The sequence below is a fragment of the Anguilla rostrata genome, chromosome 6, assembly GCF_018555375.3.
Source record: "Anguilla rostrata isolate EN2019 chromosome 6, ASM1855537v3, whole genome shotgun sequence".
In the NCBI taxonomy this organism is placed as follows: Eukaryota; Metazoa; Chordata; class Actinopteri; order Anguilliformes; family Anguillidae; genus Anguilla; species Anguilla rostrata.
Window position 1 is genome coordinate 45,666,711 of NC_057938.1, and position 19,447 is coordinate 45,686,157.

A 19,447-nucleotide genomic window follows, 5' to 3' on the forward strand; every position below is an offset into this window, starting at 1 on the left:
GAAAGGCCTACATATGCATATTCCTCTGGATAAAAGGGGGAAGTTTTCTGTTATTTATTTTACAATGTAAGAGCCTATTCATTCGAACAAACACTTTTTTTCCTGTGTCATCCTGGGTATCGTCTAAAAGAAAATGAAGCAAATATGAATGATTAAAATATATCCTCTGAAAATGCGCGCCATCTAGTGCACGTCCCCCAAAAGCAAATAATAAAATGGAAAGTTGTTTTTCTCTACGGATGCTTTACGTTGACTTTTCTGATTGGTTTTCAGACGCCGTGTTTACCCTTTTTGGCCAATAATAGGATAACGGTTCGTGTTAGAACAAACGTCATCACCACAAGACAAGTAAAGTTTTGCTGTTTGAATTGGGGGCGCGGAAGGTGGAACATTAGCGCGCTTGGTAGCTAACTGTCCATGGGATTGCGTTACCATGACAAGGAATGTCACCAACCATTAGTATATTAATAATGCCAACGTAGAGTGGTGTGATAGCAATGAAAATAAGAATACGCGTTTATTCAACTGTTCTAGTGTTCCGCAGTTCTTTTGCAAGATGACACAATCTGTAGTTGTACAAGGTAAGTCGACAAAATATAGCTAAAGATACCCAAATGAAGTAACAGTGTCAGCCATATATTGTAGCTAGCTAGGTAGCTGGGTATTTAAAGATTTTACATAGCTACTTATTGTAACTTATTGTGCATTGGATTATGTACTCACCTTACTAGCATCTGACAGCGTTACTAAACTGTCTTAGTTTTAGTAATGTAGTTATATCTTTACCTAGCTCTAGCGTAATTGCTTAGTTTTCTGTAGAATTACTAAGAACAAACAGTGCATGAATAATATTCGTTTCATCGGATAAATAAAGCCAGAAAGACATTTGTTATCTAGCTCAAATAGCTAGCATTGTGTGTCGTCACTGCCTTCATGCAAAGTTGCTTTCATAATTCTACTTTATTCATTAGACTAACTTTTCCTTTACATTACTTTTTTGTCAGTCGGCCAGTGTGGCAATCAGGTGGGCTGCAGATTCTGGGATCTGGCTCTCAGAGAACACGCTCATGTCAACAAAGTAAGACGCTACTTAGTTAGCAAGATCTAGTTTTGACATTTAAATAAGAACAGTATTATATTGCGCACATATAAGTCTGTACACATATATGACAGGAAGATGAACTGTTGTTTATCTGCTGCATGCACTTCACTATTACATGAAGCTGAGAACATTATGTAATTCTATATTTACTATTTTTCTCAGCTTGTTAAGCAAACTTATGAACAACAACCAATGTCCAATGTGCTCTGTATATCAGTAAATGGCATAATGAGTTTCACTGGGTGGTTGTTGTGATGTTCAAACAATTTTATACCATGTAATATGGCTTTGCAGCACAATTTCACATTGTGACCCCCTTTTTTTCCAGAAAGGAATTTATGATGAAGCATTAAGTAGTTTCTTCAGGAATGTCGACACCAGGTATCATTTCCAAGCAGCACTTTTTTCCAAAAATTAAATCCACCCAGTCTGTAAAAATGAGTTATTTTGAGATACTGATAGATTGTTGTCTGTGCTTTCTCCCAGGAAAAATAACGGCGAGGGCAGCGATATCGCTGGTGGAAAGATCCGGTGCCTCAAGGCCAGGGCAAGTGCCATCTGTTGTGATTTACTGTTGACACACTGTTAATTCTGCAACTCCGCCTACACATGTCAAACTTGACCTCACCAACATGTCTCCTCAACAGGCCGTTCTCATTGACATGGAGGAAGGAGTGGTGAACGAGATTCTGCAGGGCCCGCTCAGAGACGTGTTTGACAGCACCCAGCTCATCACGGACGTGTCAGGATCCGGCAACAACTGGTAAGGGCTGAAGAGGGGAGGCTCCAGCCCAAGCCTCCGTCTCACCATTTTTAACAGCCTCTCCCCCTCTTTTATCTACATGTGTTTTTATTTCAGTTGGAGATTCAGATGTTACTGGTTATCTTGAATAATGAAATGTTACCCAGAGTATTGATTATGTCTTTTTTTTCTTTCAGTTAGCTGTGAATGTCACTTGAGTGAAGCAAACATATTAACTGAAACAAATTCAATTAAAGTGTCTGTATTGTTGGCCTCTCCATCACTGCCGTATTTGCACCCTTTTTTTTATAGGAGAGTGGGAAATTAGACTACCATGTGTATTTTATCACTTTATCCAGATGGGGGAAGCAGAGACAGTTACGGATAGAGATGAGATCACAGTGAATCAAGCCCACAGCAACATGGAGGATTCACGTGTGGGTTGAGAGTTGGCTGTCCTATGTTCTACGCCACACGGTCTCAGTCAGTCATAGTCTGTCTCAGTCACAGTCAGATTGAGCTGCTTAGAAAAGTGGACTTTTTTTTTTTTTCCATGGGTTGCCAGAGCTGCCAACTCTCCAGGCATTTTTTGTCTAGTGAGTGGTGCTCTTGGATGGTTGGAAACTCCGGTTTGCAGCATGTGATCTCCCCTCTGTCTCCCCAGGGCCGTGGGGCACAAGGTGTACGGGTCGGCGTACAGGGAGCAGATTGTGGAGAGATTGCGGAAGGCGGCGGAGCACTGCGACTGCCTGCAGTGTTTTTTCCTCATACACTCCATGGGTGGAGGTGAGGTTCCTCCTCGCACTGCTAGGAGGTGTATCCAGCTGAGTAGCACTGGAACTTTCTATGCAGTTTTCCTCCTTCCTTATGTCAAAGGTGTCAATTTCCTGTTTTTTTCCCCCTCTCCCCCTGTCCAATGACCTGTGCACAAGGGACTGGGTCTGGACTGGGGAGCTGTGTGCTCAATCTCCTGGAGGACGAGTTTCCTGAGGTCTGCAGGTTTGTCACTGCAGTGTACCCTTCAGCGGAGGATGATGTCATCACCTCCCCCTACAACAGTGTCCTTGCTATGCGTGAGCTGACGGAGCATGCTGACTGTGTTCTACCTGTGGAAAACCAGGTTAGTATGATGTTGTTTTTGTCTGTCTTATTTAGTCTGCATATGCAACATTCCAAGACTTGTTATTGGTCAAGATAAGTTACTGTTGCTGTGGTTTCCTGCAGTAACAACAACAAAAAAAGAACACTGTCAATCTATGGGCACTATAGTTTGTAAAGTTTAGTGTTCTGTATCCAACATTAGTTGCTTATTATTCTTTCTGGAAAAAACTTGTACTCATTAGTTATTTATTTCATGCTTTTTAAAAATGAACTTACTAATGATCAGTTACCTCACTTTATATCTTTATGTCTCTATCCAGTCATTGGTTGACATTGTGAATAAGATAAAGCACATGGCCAACACTGGAAAACCTGGCTCTGTCATCAAGAAGGACAGCACCCTCATTTCTGGGCAGGGCGGGGTCAGCAAATCCGAGAAGCCCTTTGACGCCATGAATAACATAGTGGCCAACCTGCTGCTGAATTTGACCAGGTACGGAAAGGGTTACAGCTTCCAGCCAGCGCACTTCTGAGAACGCTTAAATTCCCCATCAGAACTGCCTTTTTCATACCATTTGAGTTCTATATTCTGAAACTGTAAAAACTCCGCTGTGAAACCAAACCCCCATTTGCCTTTGAGAAGGTCAGAGACCACAGTAAACCGTTGAAAGGATGTGGTCGAGCGGGCGAACGTTGTGGCTTTAATCTCGTAAAATGTCCGCCGCAGTGCGGGAATGGTCATTTCAGGGCAAGCTCTGAAGTGCAGTGTTGGAAGTGTATTACGTTTTTAGTGCACACTGGCTGTACAGCCAGGCTTGCACGAGGCTCCCACGTGTTTCCTTGTGTTCCCGCAGCTCCGCTCGTTTTGAGGGCTCGCTCAACATGGACCTGAACGAGATCACCATGAACCTGGTGCCCTTCCCCCGGCTGCACTACCTTGTGTCCAGCCTCACCCCGCTCTACACGCTGGCCGACGTCAACGTCCCCACCCGCAGGTCCGCCACCCTACTCGGCTGTGTTTTTACCGCTTCCTGTTTGGACCGTGCGGGAAACTCAGAAGATGCACAAGAACTCCATGGACAATGTTTCTAATACGCTCAATGGAATTGTAATCACAAATGCAATTAGTTATTAAAGGACATGGTATGATTTTTTGTGTGGCAGACAAAAACCTCTTATCCAGGGAGATTTAAGTATGGTGTAATGTGCTAATAAACTGGATATTTATAGAATTTGAAAATGCAGCATTTTGGTAACAAGCTTAACATCACTGCTGTTGCACCCTACTGTCAATCCAACAGTCAGTCAGGATATTGATGATATTGATATTGTTTGCCTAAAACATGCTTTGGGTGTGTGTTTCTAACCAGGCTAGATCAGATGTTCACGGACGCCTTCAGCAAAGACCACCAGCTGATCCGGGCCGACCCCAAACACAGCCTGTACCTGGCCTGCGCCCTCATGGTCCGGGGCAACGTCCAGGTGTCCGACCTCCGCAGGAACATCGAAAGGTAAAAGGGAAGGCTCCACACTTTCCCCATTCACATCCCCCCTCCCACCTTTCAGTGTAAAGTAAGACGTATAGAGTGCCTGAAAGATTACCTTTCCGGGTCTTTCCAGCTTGTGCTGCAGAAGAAACCTTAGCTTCATGACTGCACCCTTCAGCCAACTCTCTACAGACTCCATGTTTGGGAATTTGTCAAGAGAGGCAGGAGCCAGTGTGAAAGGGTATGCCTGTGTGCATCGGAGGTCAAAGCAAGGATAGCAAACATCTGCTGCACATTTGATTTAATGAGTCAGTTTCAGGCTTCTAAAGCAACCGACATTCAGACTTTTCTTTAATGAGAAAATATATGTGTATTTTTATTGTCGCTGTCAGGGCTTGTGGGCATCAAAACCCAGGAGGAGACTACCAAGAACCTTTATTTTGTCTCTTCTGGCCAGTTTACTTGGTATCCCAGAGTTCTCTGGTCTGGGGCTCTCCTGTTAGCTCACCTCTGCCCCTTTCTGCCCAATAGGCTGAAGCCCTCCCTGCCGTTCATCTCCTGGAACCAGGAGGGCTGGAAGACGGGGCTGTGCTCCGTGCCTCCCGTGGGCCACTCCCACTCCCTGCTGGCCCTGGCTAACAACACATGCGTGAGGCCCACCTTCATCGACCTCAGAGACCGCTTCACCAGGCTCTACAAGAAGAAGGTAAATGTCGCTGTTGGCCCGCAGGTGAACACTCTGCATCGGTGTCATTAACTTGCCGCTGGTCTGACCACCTTGTGGGGGGGGGTCTCTCGCAAGTGCCAAAACAGAAAAATTATGAATAGACATGAGTAGAAACTCAAACGTGGAGGAGCGTGGAGGACCTTGTTGAAAAGTCCATGCTGGCTGACACACATAGAGATAGAAAAGTGGGCCTTATTTGTGGGAGGCACATTCGATATATGTGGGTGCATTCTGTTGGATACTAGTTCCCTTTGACTGAAATGGGGGTGTTAAAATCAGTGATAGAACAGAGCGGCTGGCTGCCTGACAGATTCCACCAGGGCGAAATGCACTTTTGCCCAACTGCAGATAAAGCTTTTCTCTTCCGTCATTGATCTTAAAAGCTTTCGGGTGCATTCAGTTGTTTTAATGGGAAGCATTCGTTAATTGAGAGAATTGCTCCTGTGGTGTTATCAGTGTGTGCTGCCACTGCTTGTAAAAGATCTATGTAAAAGACTTGTTCTATATGAACAAGACCATTCATATCTTCACAACTGCAGCTAACAGTCAAAAAAAAGACAGTGTTGTTCCCAGTATACAGTAACCCCTATGCCTTCATTCCTTGATTCCAGGCCCACCTCCACCACTACCTGCATGTGGAGGGCATGGAGCAGGGCTGCTTCACGGAGGCCATGTCTTCCCTGTCCTCTCTCATAGAGGAGTACGGCCAATTGGACGCCACCAAGAATCTCCTGATGCCCGACGCCCCCAGACTCAACATAGCTACATGACGGCCCTTTGCTGTCAATCAAGCAGGCTTTACTGTCGACGTCAGTCTCGGTCATCTGAGTTTGCGCCTGCATGTCTGTCCATGTGTCTTATGTTCATTTTTGTAACTGCTTGATACAGGCAGGAGGCTATTTTTATATTGTAATGTATTTCCTGTTTATTTACAAGTTATAGAGCACTTTGTACACTTTAACAATTAGATGTATTTTTTTTCAATGCAATAAACGTTTAAAACGTCTGAAAGCACTATGAATTTTTTTTCTTAATACAAAAATGTTATACTACTCATAGTCCTTCAAAAATAAATAAGCTGAAATAAATCCTAATTGCTAAAAATTGAACAAGAGTAATATGAAAAGGTAGCTGACTTAAAAAAACAACTAATTCTAGATAACTGTTCAGATGCTAAGGAAAAATGAAAAGCGTTTTACATTTTGGCAGTACAAATAGGTAGTAGATGAGTTCTCATCTAGTATCTTCTGGAGCTAGAGAAACTTAAATTGTGTTATTTGATGGTACTTTGTTCTGGTGATGTGCTATTAACAATGGTATCCTAAAAATAAGGAGCATAGATAATAGACTTGCAGATGGAAGAACAAAGTGAAAATTCACCTCACGGAACAAAGAGCAACTGTTCCAAATGCAGCTCTGCTTCAGAAAGAAACCAACTGCTGCCTCTGTAGTTCACTACAGTATTACAACCAAATAATACCTAATGTAGGGTACTGAAATATATCTGAGGGGAGTAATAGTTAAGATGATTTGTTGGAAAAGTGCAATATGACCCCTGTAATAGAACCCCACCTTAAGCCAGCAACAAAGGCAAGGATAATTACAAAGGAATCAACTTCAATAGCTATGATGACATAACTGACATGACTAAACAGCAAAATAGATAAATCTGTTCCAGAAATTAATTTAATAGCTATTTAAATTTGTCGTGTATATTCAAGTTACAGGATGATTTGAAAACTTGGGAAGTAAACTGTCGGGAAATAGGAAATTTGTTTTGAAATACTGAAAAATATCATAAATTCATTCTTTTCCTTTTTTTAAGTCTACAGAAAAAGGAATTGGCTATGTTCATAGCCATGCTCATTGAGTACTACAGATTTAACTTTTGTGTGTCGGTGTCTAACATTTTGAATTGGTTCGAAATATCTCTGCCATTTATACTGGCAAAAGGGGTGTCTGTCTAAAGCAATCTCATCTGCCTCATGAAATTTTATACTACAAGATGCGTTCTATCTAATCAAGGAGACTGTTGTTTCAAACTTTTGTTTCATTTTCCCTGAAAATGATCTTTTATGAGCATGCAAACTGGGTTTATCCTATTTCAAGCACTGAATGCCCTTTCAAAAAAAAATTGCATTATTGTCATGGTCAGTTCAGCTCCAAGTCCATCCCATATTTTTTATTGTGTCGAACAGAAGTCCTCAACCCTAGTCCTGGAGAGCCACAGTATCTTCTTCGCCACCCAGCCGTTGACTGACCAATGGAAGCAGTCGATTCCACGGTTAACTTACCTTACCCGGTTTTTTGGGTCTGAATTGGTTACGTATTTTAAGGTGAAAACAAAAACCAGCAGCCTGTGGTTCTTCGGGACCAGGGCTGAAGAAGCATTGCCCTATAGCTTTCAGAAACCCCACAGATTAGCCTAACCCTGATATGTTTGTCTGTTTTTGGGGAAGGGGAAATCGTTGAAGTTGGGTTGCCGAGGCCTAGAGGAACCGGAGCTCGGAGAACATGTCCCCGGGGTCGTTGCATTTCTTCTGGCACACGCAGGAGGTGATCCACTGCATCTTCCACCGGACGCTGCCGCCCTTCCCGCAGCTGAAGTCCACGGACACCATGCGCGACTTGTTGGGCACGCAGCAGCGCTTGTCGCTGCAGACGCCGCAGTACATGGGCCGGTAGGCCTGCTTGCTGGAGCAGCCGGACAGGGTCAGCTTCTCCGCCTTCTTGGCCTGGAACTTGGGCCGACAGGTCTTCCCCTTCGGTATCTATAAATGTGTATGTAGAGGCCGATGTTCATTAATGGAAGTTAAAAGGAGGTCTGTAGACAGCATTAAAGGGGCGTGTGTTTGTAGTGTGTCCTTTTAGATGGTCTTTAGACAGCATTAAAGGGGGTGTGTTTGTGGTCTGTCGTTTTAGATGGTCTGTAGATAGCATTAAAGGGACGTGTTTGTGGTATGTCATTTTAGATGGTCTGTAGATAGCATTAAAGGGGCGTGTGTTTGTGGTCTGTCATTTTAGTCACCTTCACGCTCCTGATGACGCTCTTCTCACACGGCCTGAGAAGGCAGAGCCGCCGGTCCTTCCTCATCTCGCACTTCCCGTTGTCGTTGTTGACGCGGACGGAGATGCCCAGGCCGCAGGTGCGAGAGCAAGGGCTCCAGGGCGTGGTCTGGACCAGGCAGTTCTTCTTCCAGGCTAAAGGACGATCCCTGTAAGCTTTCAGCATTACAGTTAAAGGGCACCGTGTGTTTAAATTCATTCATTTCGTTTACTGGTTAGGAAGATGCAGGCTTCCTCTTCAGCACAGTGGATTTAATTCATTTGAAGTTATGTATAATGTGCAAAGTATGGGATAAAATGGTGTATGTGTTTGCCTTTAAAAGGTGTTGATTTTCAGAAAAGGGGGGGTGTTTATTTTCAGTCTCCAGTGTTACAGTTGTTCTACCTTACATAGTTTCTAATTGCCATTGTTTATGTGCTTTGAACCTTAACTATACACATCGTCCTCAAATACCTCACAGCCTCTCTTCGTACTGTGTACTATGTACATAGAAATATAAAAGTAAAGGGTAAAAACATAAAAAAAGTAGTAGGGCTACTTTCATGGACCATCAATAACTGATCTCAGCTCTGTCACTGCACTGGGCCATTTGAAAACCCTCCTCCCCCACATATCCCACACTACCTTTCCACCCCAATGCACTTAGCATTAGCATTCTTGGCAGCACAAGCTGTCGATCCTGGCCCCCAGTTCCCTGTGCAAACACACACCTGGCATGGCCTGGTAGGTCGTGTCCTGCTGGTGCTTTTTGGCGGACCCGGCGCTTCGGAGGGAGCCCGGCGGCCCTGCTGCGCGGAGAGGGGCGGGGCCGAGCAGCCCGGCAGGCTTCTGGACGAACGCCGGCATGCAGCCGATGGTGCCAGCGATGCACGTGCATTTGTACAGCGGGCTGGGCTGGAAGGCCTGGCCGTTGTCGTAGAAGGCCCCGTTCAGCTCACACCCTACACCCATCATGTCTGAGATACAAAGAGAGGGAAGGAGCATCATTGTTAATGTTATGCACAGATTACCTTCACAGCATCTTCATATTATGTGGGTCACAGGACTTGGTTTTGGAAACCCCTCGTACCTTCACATACATGATCGATTTGGAAAAAGTGCAACAATGCAGACAGGAATTGAGAGAATAGTGACACTTCCTTTGAAGATTTTGCTCTCATAAAATGAATCATAAAGAACTTGTGGTTCATGATTATAAGAGTTCGCACAGGAGTGTCCAGTGGGCCTAATACCTACAGTCATTTTGCAGGTCCACACAAATCTAGTAACTGACTTGGGTCGCATTACCCACACACAGACTATGAAATAAAATGGCTCACGCTTACAGGAGCCAGGATGTCAGCTTTGGGAAAGGAACAGCAGAACATAATTTCAAACACAAAATGTAGGACCAGGTTACTCACAGGCGCAGACCCCGACCTCAAAGCGCGGCCGGTCGGCCGAGAAGTCGCAGTACATGCCCTTGTGGGGGTCGCAGACGTCCTTCTCGTTGCAGGCCTGGCCGATCTGCCGGGCGCAGGCCTTGCAGCAGCCGCAGCCGTCCAGCACCATGCTGACGCCCGGCGCGCAGACGGGTCTGGAGGGGCACCGGCAGGGCCAGCGGCAGTACTGCTTGCGCTCGGCTACGGGCGTACCGGGCATACCGGCCCCTGGGGCCGACACCTGCCCCTGGTTCTGTGCCCTGCAGGGCAGCTTACAGCACAAACACAGCAGTGAGATCAGAGACATGCCCAGAGACAGCTTCATCAGTATTTACTTTAGCATTATGGCTTAGCATTGACATTACTGCTCTGGAAATAAAATTAAGAAAACGCTTCAAATTTTTTGTTTCACAGTTTATGAGTATGCGCCTGTGTAAAATCTAACTCTTACTATTTCATTAGCCACTGACCACATTTGAGTATAATTCCAAAAGAAAATAAATACTGTCATTCAGAACATTTATTTGCAGAAAATGACAACTGGTCAAAATGCTAGAAGTAAAGTCTTGTTATACGTTAAATAATTCAAACTAAACAAGTTTATACCCATAGATAACAAAAACAACAATGACTTCAATTAGGAAGGGTTCAACGACCAATATTTGGTGAAGTAACCCCAATTCTTCTACAGATATGGGGTCGTCTCTTTTATCTAGAGTTGTATACCTTATCTATGAAATCTACAGTGCCGTTAATATGGAATATAATGTAGTGTGCTATTAAAATTTTCACCAAGAGTTTGTGTTGACTAAATCATGCTGTGTGTGAACACAAATTATTGGCCTAATTGCATAAATTGTCAAGTAGCAGGAAATGGAAATGTTTTGTTTTCCAGCTTTTTCAACATACATAAAACTGAAATCATATTTTTTAAATCCCAGAAGGTGAACCCTTTAAACAGACTAAACTGAAAACAACAAAATATATAGTGATGTATCTTGAAATTGATTCAACATTTTTGAACATGAGGCAAAAAACTGCAACACAAAAAATATTAATTCATTCCGGTCTGTTAACATTGCCACCATCCTTACCGTCATATTTCATTTATTTTTAATCCTAAAAAAATCACTGGCCTTTCACTCACTCTCTTGAAAAAAACACTGTTTAAATCAAAGTCTGATGCAAGATAATTAAACCTGCCTGTGTTGTTTCACTGCTTCAATGCAATTGTCTTTATTCATGTATGCTTGCTAGATTTGTTTGTTGAGCCCATTCAAAATGCCAATGCAGCAAAAGCCTATCACTGCCATTTGAAAGATTGACACTGATTTCAATGCAAATTTCTTCTTGATTTTGGAGGGATTATTTATGTTATTTTTCCTCTGTTTGACTATATGAATGCACTTAGTCATTGATAGTACGGAGCCATTATTTATTTAGAGTAAATAAAGTCAGGCCTACCATGAACCCACAGAAACTCCCATCAAATCCCTCTGGTGTACACAAGCAGCCCCTTTGTACGTGAATAGTGAGCACTTTGTACTGAAGTCCACCGTCAAATAAAAACATGCATTGGCCTTTTAAAAATAATGTTACACAGAGGCCAGTCTGTTTTAGCACCTGAATATCTAAGCTTATGAAACTTAAAACTGAGCCATGGAGGCGGCCATTTTGAAGCAGAGACGGTTAAAGAGAAGGCTTGTTTACTCCGCCGTTGTCATTAGGGTGCCGTCGTGAGGGACACTGCTCCTGGGGCACGAGTGCGTCCCGGGGTCAGAGAAGGTTGTGCCAAAAATGTGAAGCCTCTCTGTCAAGTTTACAGAATGGGCTCAGATTCAGGATGTGAGAACAGGTCGCCCGAAATGCACGGTCGCCTTGCTCAAAACGTCCTTCTGTTGGGGCCAACCTCCATTTTTAACAATTCTCCTCAATTATAAATTGAATATATATGGTGAGATTTAGCTTATTAAAATGTGTCATTATTTTTTTTTTTAGGCCCAAAAACACTCATTCCATTCTAAAACTCCTGAACCCAGTGCTAACACACTGCACTGAACTACTATCTTTTAGTAAGTGACATACAGCAATGCACTCAGCTTGACGTCAATGAGCTATTACTTTTGTATCACACCATTACGCTCAACAGACAGTGACATTATATCAAAGGTATTCAATGAAATATCCTCAAGTCCATCAGTAGATTATGCAAGAGATGTCCTGCAACTAGCAGATAAATGGAATATATCCATGTGTTCTCGTCAAAAGGCAGGTGTCACAAAAGCATTATCCTATTAGGAAGTGCCCAGGGAGGCAAATTTATCGCTTGCAGTTTAGGAAGGAAAATGAATGTGTCACTCCTACCTGCTCAGCCAGAATGATCAGAAGGGTGTTGCAGAGAAGCAGCAGCATCTTATTAGCACCCAGGTTTGAGAGTGTTGTGCAAGCTGAGAGAGAGAGTGTGTGTGAGAGAGAGAGAGAGAGAGAGAGAGAGAGAGAGAGAGAGAGAGAGGGAAGGAAGCAAGGCAAAAGGGAGGGGGTAATGTAAGAGAGAGAGAAAGCTAGCCTTCTGGAGAAGAAGTGGGACACAAAGCTCTCTTCTGTCTCCTTTCCAAACACACCTTGCCTCAGCACACAAATTCAAACATGAAATATTTTCCTACATAACTGGCCTCCAGCTTCTGCCCTGGCCTGTTTAACCCAAGTCAGACTAGCAGTAGCATTAGAGAAAAATGAAGATCTCTCAAGCCAAATTTTTTCAGTTATTTTAACCATAAAAGATACATACTGAAACATTCAAATCAAATAGGCATATTTGTCATGCGCCTGTGAAAGTATGGGGTTTGTCCTGTTTGTTTTCTGAGAGTAGTGTTAGCTCCTCTCCTGTTTTCATGCTCATAAGAAAGTTTGGGCCAGAATTCCAGTGTTCTTTACATGGAGTGACATGAAATATGACAAAGCAAATAGGTCCTCTTCGACATGACCCTCCACCTCTCTTTCAGGGGAATTTCCAAACCTTGCAGCTCCACATACAGCCAGAAACAAAATTTCAAATTATATATATTTATATTTATATATTTCAAAGGTAATCCCTTCAATATACATCAATATTGAATATATAGAATGAAAATCTGAATATATAAGTATTTTTTTGAATATATGTAAATTCAGGAGACAACTTACATACATCATGGTTTCATTCATTCTGTATATTAAATATATGTATATTCATTCATTTGCTTGTGTTCACTTACTTAATTTTGTTGGTCTGAAGAAAAGCGCCAACCTAGGTCTGCAAGCATTTGCAGAGCAAGTCTATTTGGATCCTGTAGGGATTCCGGCTGCCAAGGATAGTTGTAAGAAAGAGTCGACTGATAGACCTGTGAACAGGATTGGTTTATTCGTGATCATGTTACCTTTAGATGAAAGCCAGCGTGTTGCAGTGTCGTGAGGAGCTGTGTAGTTCATTACGAGGCTCTTTGTCCCGTATGTGCACAAGCCTGGCTCGTCTGAATTGGTCCTCATTGGCTGTTACACAGTTGGCAAACTTTAACTCTTCGAGCACGCAAGTGCCAGGTTATTTGAATTTGCCTGTCTGTGTTTTCATTTAAGTAACCCTGCAGTCATGTTATGAGGAAAAATGAGACTGAAAGGAATTAAAACTAAAAGGAAATGTTAGGGTCCATGTACTAAGCAGATTTAAATCAGCTTAGCAAGCATCAGTGGCTTTGTGTGTACAACCAATTATTTGCCTATTCAGTCCATTTAAAACATGCTGACTTTAAAACACACTATAAAGAATATCTTCTCTAAAGCGCATCTGTTAAATAATGATTGGTTAATTAAGTGAACCTGCTCACAGGAGGAATTTGTTTGGAATTTACTGCCAAACCCCCAGAATTCTGTGTGTTCTAGTTTGGGTCAAAGGTTACATAGGAACGGGATTGCACACAGAGAGCTATTCGCTCTCCAACTGTTTGACTTTCCTGAGGCTCAACACAGACGGTCAAATTAATCTGGAACCGGGAGCCCACCATTTACAAATCCACATTGCAAACACAATGCCTTCGTTTATTTAGTCAATTTAGTTTTACCCTTAAGAAAGCCTTACCACATTGTTAACTTAGTATTTGTATTTTTTTATTTGCTCCACTATCACAGATAGCATAATGACATTATGGAATGATTAATCCGAGAGCTCTACAGGTTAACCTGGATCTTCAATCCATTTATCTCTCATCTGATATGTACAGTACTAGCCAGAGAAGAAGTATACAGTCATCAGTCTGATCCATTTTCTTGGATGTTTGAGATGGAGGTAGATAGAGAAACAAGTTGGGGATTTGGTCAACTGGGTAGGTCACAATGTAATATTGTATGACACCACTAATGACATCAATAGCATGTGTGTCTGTATTTTTTAACACGTAATAAAAATTATCCACCTGGCATGCCTTACACTGTATATGCATGGCATGTCATGGTTTAGAGCTTACATATACACACAAACAAACACACACATGTACTTTAACATATCTATTGGCATAGCACATAGCTGAACATACAGCAAAGGATGTTGTGGTGATGTTGGGGAAGTCTGGTGTCACAGCCTCCATGTCCATTGTGTATGTCTATACTGCCCAGATTTTCCCTGCCATCCTCAGGTGAGTATGATGTAGCCACTCCTGTCCTACAGGGGTCAGTGTTTTGCACCAGTCACCTCCTTGACCCTGCCTTAGTAGTTCTGCCACTCAACCATCACCCGTCCTCTGAGGTTGTATTTTATTATTACTAATAAGCTTATTAAAATTAGAACCGCATAAAATTTGCTAAATTGAAATGTATTTTCATGTAATGTATTTTCATTGCACTGGATCCTAGGGGAAACAAATAAACAAACAAATTAATTAATTAAATATTAACTATTAATTATTAAATGCAATAGCCAGTGTTACATTATTGCAGCATGGCAAATGTCAATGCATTTCGATAAGATGACGGAGATGTCTGTGTCATGTTTGTGTTGTGACTTACTTGCTGTGAATGCAGGCAGAGTGGGATCGGAATGTCATCTGTGTGTGTGTGTGTGTGTGTGTGTGTGAGCTGGGGGGATCACCGCCCCCCCCTCATTTACTTCTCCAGGAGCTACAGCACGGAGGCCCCTATGGTTGTGTTTGGTCTGTGGACTGTTCTGGGAGCTGGGCTCAAAATGCTGCAGCCCAAAACAGCCGACAAGCCCCTGCCTGACACCACCCAGGACATGGAGGAAGGGCCACTGGTGGGCTCGGTCTTATCTTACGGTTCTTTCTAACAAAGGGGAGTAGTGAACTGGCCAGCACACAGCACGTTACAATAAGAGAGAAAAATCATTATGTTTGACAACCACTTTGGAGCCTCCAGTCAACAGTGGATTCAATGGCAAAATGACCAAAGCTTTGTCTTAGGAAGTCATGATATTTGTTAATGGCAGGTTAATCAGTAGTGTAATTATGGACTGAGGTGGGAAAAAAAGGATAGAGTTGTTGAACAAAAGAGACATTTGGATGATATGTTCCCACTAACCACAATAATTGTGATCTGTTATACCTCCTGATTTTTGTTCTCTTATTTAGCTCCTGTATTGCCTCGGTTGAAAGATCATCGTATGTGATTATGAATCGTTTTATTCAAGTATCATCGGTTAGATTTAATACCATAGAGGTTTGCGATGCATTGCTCTTTTTGCAGGATGTGTGTGGTCTCCATGGAAACTGTACAACTCATGCACTCTTTGACAATGAGGAAGCTGGGAAGATACAGGAGGTCCTTTTCAAGGAGTGTCCGAGGAGTTTGATAATGTTACTCGCAGTCTCTACGTGACCTTTGAGTGACAGCAGATAATAATCCCAGCTGTTTGATAAGGTGCAGGTGCTGTTACGTGGTTTGTTTCCAAAATTCCACAGAATTTCACTTGGAACACAGAACAGACAAAGACAGACAAAATCTCCAAATACCATAGAACAAATAAAAACCTGGTCATTTATCGTGCCACTGTAATGGTGACACACTGCTATTATATATGAGCACTCTTCCGCAGTTGTAAAATTATAGTGTCTCTCCAGGGACAGGGTGGACGGTTTATGAGTTATCAAGAGCAGCAGCGCTATACGGATGGATTGCTGCTCTCACACAAATGGTAAGAGACCTCTTCACGGGGACCTATAAATTGTGTTCATGCAGCTATGTAAAGGTAATTTTGTGAAGAATTATGATGTGGGTTCTATCGTCTGTAATGTCAATCATTTCATATAGAGATTACCATGTCCATGCGATTGTTGTTTTACAGGGTAAAGTGAAAACGGTTGATTTCAAGGTCCTCATTTCCAACCTACAGCGTCCCCTGTCACAGTTCTGCCCTAGACTGTATCTGCCAGCTCCTCCATTTTGATTCCCCGGCCTGCTGCTATGCTCGTCAGGTTCTGACAAACTCATCTACTAATCTCCACTCAGTGAGTGACGAAGCCTTCTCTCTGTTGTCTCCAGGCTTCCAAATCTCTGCTTTCCAGCAGGAAGTAGGTCTCTCGGCTATCTTTTAGTCACTCGATCAAAACTAAAAACTCATCTGTTTAAAAAAGCCTACGATGTAGGCTAAACTTCTCTCTGGTCCTGTGCTTACTACCTTTGTATCCATTATCAAGATGGTTATCCCCCCATTAGTCATCATTGCTTGTTAGCAAGTTTGATTAGCCGTCACTTTTGCAACACATGCCATACTGGTGATAAAGCACTTTGTAAACTTTTGCTATTAATCTTCATTTTATGACAATTTAAATAAAGTGTGTTCAGTATATGTACATGGCTAAATAATGAACTGATCTTCAGCCATTTAAAATTAGTTAAAAGTGGAATGATGTAAGTAATATTTATAAGTTCTTTATTAACTTGCATTTATGCAAAGACTATTGCTGTTACTTTTTCTGCAAAGGCCTAGAATAGTTACTGTATGAAACTGGCTTGTTGGTTCACCTTGTAGTCAGGTGTCTGTTCTTAATCAGTATTGTAGAATAACGGTTATGGTGCTGGGCTTATAACTCGGTCATTGCAGGTTTAAATCCCAGAGAGGACACAGCTGTTGTACAGCTGAGCATAGTGCTTAACCTGAATTGCTCCTGTAAATATCCAGCTGCATAAACAAATTTTATGTAAAAGAAAAATGTAAGCTGCCTAACAGTAAGAACAGGGCTACCTCCTGAACAAGCCTGGTTTCTGTTATATACCACCACAGTGTCTGCAGGCAGATATGAGAGCCCTACATGCAAGATACTGTACTGCATGTTTTGAATTTAAGGAATAATTTGCTACTGCTAAATACTGTATGTTTTTTTCTGTGTTAATAAACAGATTGATCTTAATTGTGACTGGACACTGCCACCCTTTGGAGAAACAAGGTAATTCATGTGCCTGACACATGTCAACCAATAACATGCGTTCTATGGTCATAAAGCTGTAGTCTCTTACCATCACAATCACACAGCTTCTCTTTCTTTTCATAACCCCCTCCCCTGTTACTCTGTTTCATAATCCCATTTCTGTGCCATAATCTCACAAGGTCTCTGACATAAAACGTTTATATTTCCTGCTTAATCAATGTTCAACATTGCACTACAGCCAGTAAAAAAATAAAAAGTAAAAAAGTTTTACCATGTATTCCATTTTCTAAATTAAATAATTATTTTCAAAATATGTTTCTGCGTCTCAAAAGTGAGGCTTTTTCAAAGTGCAGTGACCACTAAATTGGTTGCCATGAAAACAACCAACAAGTACATTTCCATAGATATAAAACCATTAATATGCATTGCTTATAGTGTCACAGGTCAAACGTGAATGGAATAATGAGACCATAATAAATCCGTGGTAAAAAATATTTAAGAAGATCTCTCAGCCTTAAATAGCTGGTGTCTGTCATTTCAGGAAGGGTGGAGGAAGTGGCTGTTTGCCAGGATTCTGGGGACAGTACCTCCCTGGTCTGGAACAACTGACGGGTCTGTCATCTGAGTAGCAGGCACTTGCGTGCATGACTGTCAGTGATCCATTGCGCCTAAGACATTAGGCAACAACTGCCATTTCAATTATACTAATAAAAAGAGTTCTCAAAGCCAGCAGCTGCTGTGTCCTGCCCCTAGGCCAATCATCTGTTAGAGAAAATCTACATTTTTCAATTTGATTTTTGATAAAGGTTGTGAAGGGATTTGTTTGGATTCTTGTTTTAATAACCCATGTAAAAAGCAGCTCTTTCACCCTCGTAATATACATACCTGGAATTGAAATTTATCAGCAAGTAGTTGTTTTATTAATTAATTAATATATTTATTTCATTATGACTACATGCAGCCGTCTGTACTATGAGATTTTTATATTTTAGTAATGTGAGCTGTCTTGAAACATGGGTCGTTCTTCTATTAGTTTGTTGGTAACAATAGTCTTCATTTATTTTGTAATTACTTCTGGGAAAGTGGTTCCAAAGTGGTATTTTTGATTAAAAGAAGGTCCCTCTGGATAACCTATTGTTAAGCTGTTGGTTGCTGGTCTGGTTGATAGCCTCTGAGTATGTTTTCATTTAGAATGTTTTTATTTTGCAGTATCCTGGTTATTAGCTAAATAATTGCAATACCTGGTTCCTCCATTGTAATGTGCTGTGTGATCATTGGAAATGCCCCATTTCGGTAAGGGTAGGGTCCTGATAAAATAAAAAATGGACAAAACAAAAGCCAATTGAAAAGTTTGTTTGTAGAAGATATTTTTGTAACTGTGCTGAGCTGGCCGTGAGTCAAACAGAAAATATATTAAGCACTCCATAAATTGTTCTCAGTGGATACATTTAAAATAAAATAATAATAATAATAATAATAATAATAATAATAATAATAATCAATTCAAACAGTAAGAGCAATTGCCTGCTTTATGATTTTTTTTAAAAACATTTAACCATTAATCACAGGGTCTGCCAAATATTTTTATTAATGTAATAATTAATCAATTCAGTACGCAATGCTTTCATGTTGACGATTCTTATCCGGGGCTTCATGTTGAAAGTATTCATTAGAATAAACCTGGCCTTGATTAGATCAAAACAATGTGTATAAGCAGCGGTTTGGTTTTTATCAAGCCATACTTGACTGTCACCTATACTGAGGGCTGAAATTTCAATTTTATTCACGGGGGTAGACTGCTAGGCTAATAGCCTTCTATTAAACTTGTGAGGTTTCAAAGTCTCTGCCGTTTTCCTCTACAGTACAACTGCTTTCGTAGGTTTATGGATTTTAAGCGCAATTTCAACGGTTTCAGCATTTTATGTGAACTACATAGGAGTGGTCACGACATTTTAAATAGTTTAAGATCCATAACAGAAGGGGGCGCCAAAACTCAGCGTTTCATGATTGCAATTATGAGAATGATTCAGTACATTTTAGTACTCCTCCACTCCGTCTCCCATACTGGATATAAAATGTTATATTCTCAAATTTATATGAATGTGTTTTCCTCCGGAAGATTATTTCATATATAATATATATATATATATATATATATATATATATATATAATATATAATATATATATATATATATATATATATATATATATAATAGCGTGCCTTTAAAGGGAAATAGAACACATTGCTGTCTCCCTGTAATAGAAACATATATTTGTCAATATACTCAATATGTTTTGAAACAGAGACGAGGTTGGCCTAAACATCTAATGAAACAAAGCGGAATATTCTGAAGGGCCTAGTTATCCAAAGGTGCAATCATTTTTGGTAG

At 41.5% G+C, this 19,447-nt stretch overlaps 2 protein-coding genes and 1 long non-coding RNA gene across 5 annotated transcripts; 2 read left to right on the forward strand and 1 right to left on the reverse strand.

Annotated features, from left to right (window-relative positions):
* The first annotated feature begins 331 nt into the window (after positions 1 to 331).
* tube1 (tubulin, epsilon 1) lies at positions 332 to 6,170 on the forward strand. Its single transcript, XM_064339992.1, has 12 exons — positions 332 to 581; positions 1,005 to 1,078; positions 1,431 to 1,483; positions 1,589 to 1,649; positions 1,750 to 1,865; positions 2,509 to 2,630; positions 2,777 to 2,964; positions 3,266 to 3,438; positions 3,800 to 3,940; positions 4,316 to 4,456; positions 4,964 to 5,138; positions 5,771 to 6,170. The coding sequence occupies exons 1-12, from the start codon at positions 557 to 559 to the stop codon at positions 5,927 to 5,929; spliced, it is 1,428 nt and encodes a 475-aa protein (XP_064196062.1). The 5' UTR covers positions 332 to 556; the 3' UTR covers positions 5,930 to 6,170.
* A 657-nt stretch (positions 6,171 to 6,827) lies between these two features.
* ccn6 (cellular communication network factor 6) lies at positions 6,828 to 12,098 on the reverse strand. 3 transcript variants are annotated; one of them, XR_010330639.1, is made up of 6 exons: positions 12,012 to 12,098; positions 9,630 to 9,918; positions 8,937 to 9,182; positions 8,188 to 8,381; positions 7,159 to 7,930; positions 6,828 to 7,118 (listed from the first exon to the last, which is right to left on the reverse strand). XR_010330639.1 is itself a non-coding variant. In XM_064339994.1 (5 exons), the coding sequence occupies exons 1-5, from the start codon at positions 12,057 to 12,059 to the stop codon at positions 7,649 to 7,651; spliced, it is 1,038 nt and encodes a 345-aa protein (XP_064196064.1). In that variant the 5' UTR covers positions 12,060 to 12,098; the 3' UTR covers positions 6,828 to 7,648. The 3 variants fall into 3 exon arrangements, 2 of the variants coding, with proteins under 2 accessions (XP_064196064.1, XP_064196063.1); XM_064339994.1 differs by having other exon boundaries at positions 6,828 to 7,930; positions 8,188 to 8,360; XM_064339993.1 differs by having other exon boundaries at positions 6,828 to 7,930.
* Positions 12,099 to 15,680: 3,582 nt separating this feature from the next.
* Positions 15,681 to 18,337, forward strand: LOC135257997 (uncharacterized). Its single transcript, XR_010330849.1, has 4 exons — positions 15,681 to 15,822; positions 15,973 to 16,135; positions 17,028 to 17,074; positions 17,598 to 18,337. It is a non-coding gene; the product is annotated as an uncharacterized LOC135257997 (long non-coding RNA).
* The last annotated feature ends 1,110 nt before the right edge of the window (positions 18,338 to 19,447 follow it).